General features: G+C 47.6%; 1 protein-coding gene across 1 annotated transcript in view; it reads right to left on the bottom strand.

Moving 5' to 3' along the window:
• Window positions 1-8,852, bottom strand: part of Rin3 (Ras and Rab interactor 3) — a 113,603-nt gene that overhangs the window by 41,128 nt on the left and 63,623 nt on the right. Inside the window, exon 4 of the mRNA XM_021179321.2 lies at window positions 4,279-4,351. Coding sequence (XP_021034980.1) covers window positions 4,279-4,351 — 73 coding nt within the window. The remainder of the gene's footprint in view (window positions 1-4,278; window positions 4,352-8,852) is intronic.

Here is an 8,852-nt window from a genome sequence, read left to right as displayed (position 1 = left end):
CACACACCCCCACTCACACACCCCCACACCCACACTCACACACACACTCACACACACACACACACTCACTCACTCACACTCACACTCACACTCACACACAAGCTCAGCAACAGAAGACTCACTCCACCTGCACGGGACACATTCTGAGAGGATTTGGAGCAGCTTACACTCTTACATACAAAGTCACTAATTGATTTCCTACTCCCCTATGAGGGGTTTTCTAATGCCACCATCTGGCTCTCTAATTCTCTGGACACCAAGCATTTAACTGTTCAGTTTGGTCGCAATGCTAGTTACCTGGAATTGAAGCCAGACTCTGTGGACTTCGGGGCTCAGTGACTCCCATGGGATCCCCTACTTCCAATGCCAGTCACAAGAGCTGGGCCAGCAGCACTTGGAGCCACTGATGGAGAGCAGAGCTTCACAAGCACTGTGGTGATAACTATCTTCAGAGGTGGGAGTGACCAGTGAGCCACTCCCTGAGGAGGAGGGGGGGGTAGCTTAGCCACCGTGTGGGAGCGTATCTGAGGGAGGACAGGCCCACACAGCTCCTTCCTTCCTCATTCGGGTAACGGCATTCACTTGAGGTCACTGACTGCACACCAGGGTTGTGTCGAGGATCAGACCCCAGGATGCTGGGGCTCTTAGTGGACCCGGGCATCATGGATATGTTCAAGAAGCAATGGGACTAAGTATCCTTCCACCCAGGAGGGCAGCCCCAGCGTCTCCCATCTCTGCAGCCATTCCTCCTTCCTTCAGTGGCTGCCCCTCCCTTTTGAGCGACATCTCTTTATGACTCCAGACAACTTCAGCAGCTCTTGGCTGTTCTTTGCTCTCTCTTTCTTCAAGCCCACTTCCTGCTGCCGCCATGTTACTCTGGGGCTGTCTAACCATGGGTGACAGCATGGCTCATAGCAGCTGTGAAAGGAAGTTCCTGCAAAGCTTTCCCTTGTCCTCTCTGCAGAGCCACTCCTGAAGCTACCTGGGGCTTTCTAGTGGCTACCCTGCTTCCTCTGCCTAGAACTTTCTCCGTACCCTCTTTGGCAGGCCTCCCACAGCTTCATAAGGAAGGCCTCCAAGCTCCATATACAGAAGGGACACACCCAAGGGAAGCAACAAATGGGTCATAGCCACTACAGGCCTGATACGATGCCAGGGTTCAGATGCCAGTGGCTGTGCCACTTGACGTCAGTCACAGCCCGGTCTCAGTTTTCTCACAGCTAACATCACTAAGAACACATCCATGGTTATGAGTACTACTATGTACTGGCGACTCTCTAAGGCCCAATCGGAAATCTTCAGGACAGCCCTGGGTACAGGCATTACCGGCTTTGTGATGTGTGGCCATGACAGAGGTTAGAAAGAAGCGAGTCAGTAGCACCGAGCATACAGACACCCAGACAGCAGTCTCTCCCAGCTCTGCACCGTCGGTCAGAACTGGAAAGCATTTACAAGAACTGGGGCCCTCCAAAGAGGTGGCTGTTTCTGAAGGCTGGCACTGTGATCTCGGCATGCTGGACCCTCACAGATGTCTGAGAGGGACCTCCTGATTTATCAGGCATTGGTGGTGAGAAGGTTGAGAGTCTGCTCTGGTGAGGTCTTAATTCTGAGAATGTCTCCATGAGCAGCCACCAGCTCACAGGGACCTGCTCGGTTGCCCAGTGGGAAGCACTCTTTGTGGAAGACTAGTGGGCTTAGGTTTAGTGTGGTGATGGGCACACACACACACAGCTCTAACAAAAGTCTAGACTGGACAGGCACTCATCAGCACGCTCTCTGGAGCATCTTAGAATTTAAAAGCTGCAGACTCTCATACCTAAGTATTATTGGTCAATGTTTCTGACAGGAGGCAAGGGTGCCAGAAGAGGTCAGGTGATTGACTGGGAGTCACATAGCTGCAAAGCGGTTGTCCTATAACTCCAGGCCTGGGACTCTGGTCCCTCAGCATGCAGGCCTTGTTGCCTGATACACCCTCCCCAGAACATGGTCAGGCCTGTCTCTGTCTCATGATTTCCTTCAGAGAGCCCTGGAGTTTGAAGACAGGAAAACAGCTACCAGCTTGGGTAGGGTGTGGAGAAACAGCAGCCAGGGGAGGAAAGGCTGGGAAGTGATGGGGGTAAGCTTAGTGACTGTGGTTCCTGATCTCTCTGGACACCAAGCTGATACCCAGGAAACTCTCCTACAGTCAAGTGGCAGAGATGGGATGAGAGCCCATGGGGTCCCAGGCAGTGGACTCTCTTTCTTCATGGGCATTAACTCACTCTTCCTCCAGCATCAAAGCATTTGAAATGAGGACTCCTTTTTATAAATGAGGAGGTTGAGGTTTTGAGGTGTTAAATATTTAGCTTAATATCTAGACTCTCCATCCATCCATCCATCCATCCATCCATCCATCCATCCATCCATCCATTCATCCATCCTTCCATTCATCCATCCATCCATCTATCCATCCATTCATTTATCTATCCATCCATCCATCCTTCCATTCATCCATCCATCCATCCTTCCATCCATCCATTCTTCCATCCATCCATCCATCCTTCCATCCATCCATCCATCCATCCATCCATCCATCCATCCATCCTTCTATTCATCCATGCATTCATCCATCTATGCATCCATCTATCTATCCATGCATGCACCCATCCTTCTACCCATCCATGCATGCATCTATCTATCTATCTATCTATCTATCTATCTATCTATCTATCCATTCTTCTATTCATTCATGCATCCATCCATCTATGCATCATCTATCTATCCATGCATGCATACACCCATTCTTCTACCCTTCCATGCATGCATGCATGCATCCATCTATCCATCCATCATGCATACATGCATGCATCCTTCTCTTGATTCATTCATTGTAGCCCACATTTGCCAAGTACCGGACAGAGCTCCTCCAACTAAGATAAACTTGGAAGGGCTCACCTTCCTACAGCCTGGTGTGTTGTAAAGCACAAAGGTCTCTGGGACCTCTGTAATTTTTCCCTATGAATCTAGCTGGCCAAGCCAATGCACAGAATTATTGCAGGGTGCACTGATGGTGTAGCCTTTTCTAGATTGGACTTCACTCTGCTGATTACCAGTCTCCACTTCCTCATCTGTGTAATGGAGGAAAACGGGAATAATCCTTGTGGGGATGCTGGCAAGCTTTTAAAAGACAATCTGGAGGGAGCAGGAGAGATGGCTCAATGCTTCAAGCACTTGCTGCCCTTATACAGGACTTACAGAGTTTGGTTCCCAGCACTTACATGGTGGCTCACATCTGTCTGTGACTCTAGTTGCAGGGTATTTGATGCTGTTTTCTGGCCTTTTGTGGCACATGCACATACATACATACATACATACATGCAGGCAGGCAAACATTAAGACACATACAAAAAAAAAACCTTTAAAAGGTCACAGTGAGTAGGGCTGGGTAGTGGTGGTGCATGCCTTTAATCCCAGCATTTAGAACACAGAGGTTTCTGTGAGTTTGAGGTCAGCCTAGTCTACAGAGCAAGTTCCATGACAGCGAGGGCTACACAGAGAAGCTCTGTCTCAAACAAACGAACAAAAATATAGTGGGTATAAAATCCCTTAGAGTCTCACTGAATGCTGGAGAGAGCCTTCCCCAGGCAGTGGCAGATTTGACTTTCAGCTGTAACTATCAGTCTTGCTCTCCTGGTCTGGAGGGTGGGGAAGGGTATTATGAGTGGAACATGTGTTTCAGCAGAGGTAGCTTGGGGTCAAGGACCACCACACGTCTTACCTAACATCTAATCAGCCCTTGTTCAGGGCCTGCAGTTTCAGCTGTTGGTTTATGGCACCAAATGTATTTTTAAATTCTTGTTGATCGGAAACCAGTTCCAAGTGAATGGAGCAGAACTTATGGTGGTCTTTCCATCTGAAGAATCCCAGGCAGTGGGATTCTTGCTGTCCCTACAGGTTTGTGTGCAGGGTCCCAAGCTGTCCCCGGTGCTGGCAACACTAGAAATGGAAAAACTGGCAGGGAGTCTGAGGGTCAGATGCCTGGCAGAGAAGTCCTTACCAGAAGAGAAGAGGAAACTTCAGAGCTGATCTCTCTTCTTGTGGTTACCAGAGCAAAGACAAGGGACTGTCCCCTCTCATTTCATCCCCCCCCTTCTCTGTCCTCTCCCATGCCACAAACACACCCAAAGTTGCATAGATGTCTGTTGCAACCAGATGGGTGCCCTGCAACAAGTAGGCTTCTATTAAGATAAGAAGGGAATCCTCCCCCTCCACAACCTCCTGTAGGGCCAGGCTACTCACCTACTGACACAGTAGAATGCAATCAGTCTGAAGATGTCCTCAAACACAAGAACTGAGCCTTCCAGGTACAATACTGGGGAGAGACAAGAAAGGCCCTAGTAAGTATCCTCTAATGACAAAGGGGAGAGCTGAGTGTTCTCCTCGATCGGGAAGGTGGCACACGCCGGCCATGTTCTCTGTGGGTCCCAGCACCTCCCACAGGACCCCACTATGTATCAGCTGCCAACCACAGTGAGAAATGGAGCTCACGGTGTCGATGTGCTGAGAGTTCAGGGGTTAAATGGCTGTGGCTGATATCAATGAATACACATTCACACATTCATCATTTTTGGTGAACAGGATTCTAAACGGAGAGTAGTGACAGATGTATAGCCAATTGCAAATGACAGTCTCAGTATGCACTGGCTTCCATGATGCCTAAATCAGGCCCACGACCACGTGCCTACCATATTTTGTTCCCTGAACTCAGGCGACTACAATGGACTTCCCTGGGCCTCAGTATGCTGATGAACGTGTGAACTGAGTTGTTCTTCTATCTTTTCCATGCAACAGGAACAAAATATGGTCCAAGTGGTCTTCCAAACCTAGCTTTGACCCCGGAACTGATAACCTGGCTCTGCACGAATCCCTTTCCTGCTATGTGCCTCAGTTTCTCCCACCCTCCAAGGGAACAGCCCTTTCAACCTAAATAGAATCGTCTATGTGATACCAGCCTGCTACCTAGTTTGCGAAGCCTAGGCCAGTTTTACACAGGTTTGGAGGTTGGAGAAGAAGGGCAGAGATTGACATAGATCAATATAGCAACTGCTTCCTCTTCACCCTGTAACCTAAGCACTGTTCTCAACAGCTCAGGCCACCTTAAAAATTTAATATTTGTCTATTTATGACAAATAGGTTGTGGCTTCCTGTTTGGTTAGCTATAAGTATTTATGAAGAGATTTAAAAAAATCCTGCTCCTGATATTTCCACCCTCCTGGAATGTCACTGGGGCCCCATCTCATAATCTTGAGGCTCTCCTGTCTATATTCTTATTATTTTCAAACTATGTTCATGGGCCTCCTCCTTAGAGGTCAAAAAGGGTGCCCTGAACCACAACCTGCTGGGATGTAGAACATGGAAGTAAGTATGAGAGAAACCATTTGTTCCAGGGCTTATATCTGGTACTGTACCTGCCTGGGGGCTTGCATGTGTGTCTGGCATTACATCACTGTGGCAAGAGCATGTCTCTATGAGCTTGTTGCACATAGCCTGTCTGTGCCTTAGTTTCTATAACTGTAAACCAGGGTTACAAGTGTACCCATTTTCCAGGACTGAACTGTGACCCCCACAAAGATGTAGTAAAGTCCTGATGCTTAGAACATGGCATGTGAACATATTTGGAATGTTTGGTGTCCTTTCTATAAGAAGGCTTTGTGAGTAGACAGACCACCATGGCACAGAGAAGGAATGACCATGTGAAGACAGGGGCGGAGCCTGGAGCTGGGAGACCAGGAAACACTTGGGTCTGAGGCCTCAGAAGTAACCAGCCCCACCCCACCTTCATTTAAGGTGTCTGGCCCCCAGAACCGTAAGAGAGTAAGTTTCTGTTACTGCAAGTCATCTCGTTTGAATCCTTTGTTGCAACAGGAAGGAAAGAGCACACCACCTTTTAAGTATGAAATCACGCAATTCTCGGGAGCTGCTTCTGAGAGCCCAGGGAACTTCAAAATAATGGTAATGGCTCTGAATGGCAGTTTTAGCAGGTAAGACAAACAGAGAGGCCATTGGTAGTGGGAGGATTCCATGCTACACATGGTTGCTCGGAAGCCATAGGCTAAGTGGGGGGGGGGACCCTTCTCTCTCAGTTCTATCATGTACTCCTCAGTCCTACCTCCTGTCTCTGCCCTTTGAGCCTGCAGGGCTCTCAGCCCTCAGTCTACCCTCTACTTCTAGCTTTGTTTATTTTCTCATTCTCATCACTGCCTCTGTAGGGCCACACAGAGGCAGAGCAATGGGAGTCTTGGCCAGGTACCAGAGGTTGGGGACCAGCAAGAGATCAGGGGCATCTTGCTTTCCTGCCTATGTGTCCAGCATACAACTGGGCCACACACATAGCCAAGGCCCCACAAAGAACAGGGTAGAATGGGTCTTCTGGTGTCTGAGAGAGGATGGTTGCTTAGGATGGTGTGTGTGTGAGCCCGGGAGGGGGTGAGGTGGTAGAGTTGGGGAGGTTGGGATGAGGGGTTCTGTGCTAAACCATAAACGGCTTATTTAGCAGAGTTCAGCAGCACTATGCATGTTTACGCTGTTAGGCAACATGAGGTTTCCTCTAGATGTGGTGAAACATCTTAAATGGTGTGACGGTTGCCCAACTCTGAACACACTAACACCACTGAATTATATGTTTTAAATGGCCAATCATACGATACCCAAACACAGTGAGTAGACATGCCCAAATGAAGTTTAAATAAGACTGTTACTTAAAACAGATGAGGACGGTTCACTAGAGTGGATTTGGCCTTCCTGCATTGTTTTGCTGAGATTTTTTTTTTATTATGGGTAAGAATGACTTTTTTAAGTTAAACATATTTTATTTTTATATGTATGGGTGCTTTGCCTGCAAATGTCTGTCTACCACACATGCCTGGTGCCTGTGGAAACCAGAAGGGGGCATTAGGTCTCCTGAAACTAGATGTATAGACAGTTGTGAGCTGCCATGTGGTTGCTGAGAATTGAACCTGGGTCCTCTGGAAGAGCAGCTAGTATTCTTAACCAGTGAGCCATTTTCCCAGCCCCGAGTATGGCTTCCATAAGCAGGGTTTGGCAGAGATTTCTCCTAAAGTAGTCTATCTGGTATATCCTCAGAGACTGCCCAAGGCTGACAAATGCCCAGACCCCAGCACTGTCAAGAGGCCATATCACCTTTAATCTCACATCGCCTTACATGGCGTTGGGGACACCCAGCACCCACTTCTGCACTTGGCAATATTCTGTGGCACAGAGCCTGCCAGCCTGTCCCTCCTGACCAAGACACTAGACCAGCCAGTCATGCTGAACGTCACAGTGTCTATCTTCTCCAGAGCCCCTCAGTGAGTGCCTTAGTTCAGAATGTTCCAGAGGTCTCACCTCATGGAGTGATACTCTAGCGCCAGCCAGCGGCAGCCAGTCTGTGCTGAGGTGGCCTCAGGTGACAGCAATCAGAACCTGCTTCTTAGAAGGAGGTCTTTTACCTTACCACTCTCCATCAAGGCTGTATGACTGGGAGATGGGGGTAGAGATGCGCCAGCCCAGCTCCTGGCTTTTACAATATCAACATTAGAATAAAACACTGTTATTGGTTCTGTTCCATGGCAACCAAATAGTTATTATGCCTTCTGAGTGCTGGGATGAAAGGCATGCCCAGCTAAAAGTAGAGGAAAAAAATTTAAATGAATAGCCTATTTAAAAATAGGCAGACAAGTTCCTGGCAGTAGTGGAGCACGCCTTTAATGCACGCCTTTAATTCCAGCACTTGGGAGGCAGAGGCAGGCGGATCTCTGAGTTCGAGGCCAGCCTGGTCTACAGAGTGAGTTCCAGGACAGCCAGGGGTACACAGAGAAACACCCTGTCTTTAAAAAATAATAATAAAAATAAGTAAAATATCTGAATAGACATTTTTGTAAAAAAAAGAAAAAGAAAAAGAAAAAAGTATACAGGCACACACAGTCAATAAACACACACACACACAATGCTCGACCTCACTGGCCTTTAGGGAAATGCAAATCAAAACTATAGGATACAGTTTGTGTTCTCTGGGAAGGCTGTTGTCAAAAAGTCAGACAGCAAGTATTAACAAGGACCGGCAGAAATTGGAACCACCACACATGGCTAAGGGGAACAAAGTGATGTCACTGTGGAAAATAGTTTGGTAGTTTCATAAACCTACAGAATTACCAAGAAGTGCATGAATATGTGCACGGAAGCCTGTACACAAAGATGTTCACAGTAGCACTCTTTATGCCAGGGGCTGGTGGTATTGTGCCCAACACTGTGCTTGGGGCTGGAGCTACTGTGGACAAGAAAACAGGCATACGTAGTCTCTGCCTTTTGCAGGACATGTGGTTACAGAGTGACAAAGTGGAACTGTCCTTTTAAAAAATAACGTAATAGCTATAGATACTTCTTTAAATACCTATAGGCACGGCTATACAGAAGCAGGAGATCTGAATATGAGGCTAGCCTAGTCTTCAGAGTGAATTCCAAGACAGCCAGAGACACACAGAGAAACCCTGTATCCAAAAAATATTTTCCCTTTATTTTTATGTGTATGGGTTTTCCTGCTTGCATGCATGTCTTATGTACCATGAGCATGTAATACCTATGGAGGCCAGATGAGGGCATCAGATCTCTTGGGACTGTAGTTAAAGAGAGTTGTGAGCTGCCACGAGGATACTGGATTTGAACTTGGGTCCTTTGGAAGAGCAGGCAGTACTCTTAACTGCTGAGCCATCTCTCTAGCCCCAATGGGTTCTTCTTCTTCTTCTTCTTCTTCTTCTTCTTCTTCTTCTTCTTCTTCTTCTTCTTCTTCTTCTTCTTCTTCTTCTTCTTCTTCTTCT

Source organism: Mus caroli, chromosome 12, assembly GCF_900094665.2.
Source record: "Mus caroli chromosome 12, CAROLI_EIJ_v1.1, whole genome shotgun sequence".
Classification (NCBI taxonomy): Eukaryota; Metazoa; Chordata; class Mammalia; order Rodentia; family Muridae; genus Mus; species Mus caroli.
This window is presented reverse-complemented; position numbering and strand designations above follow the sequence as displayed.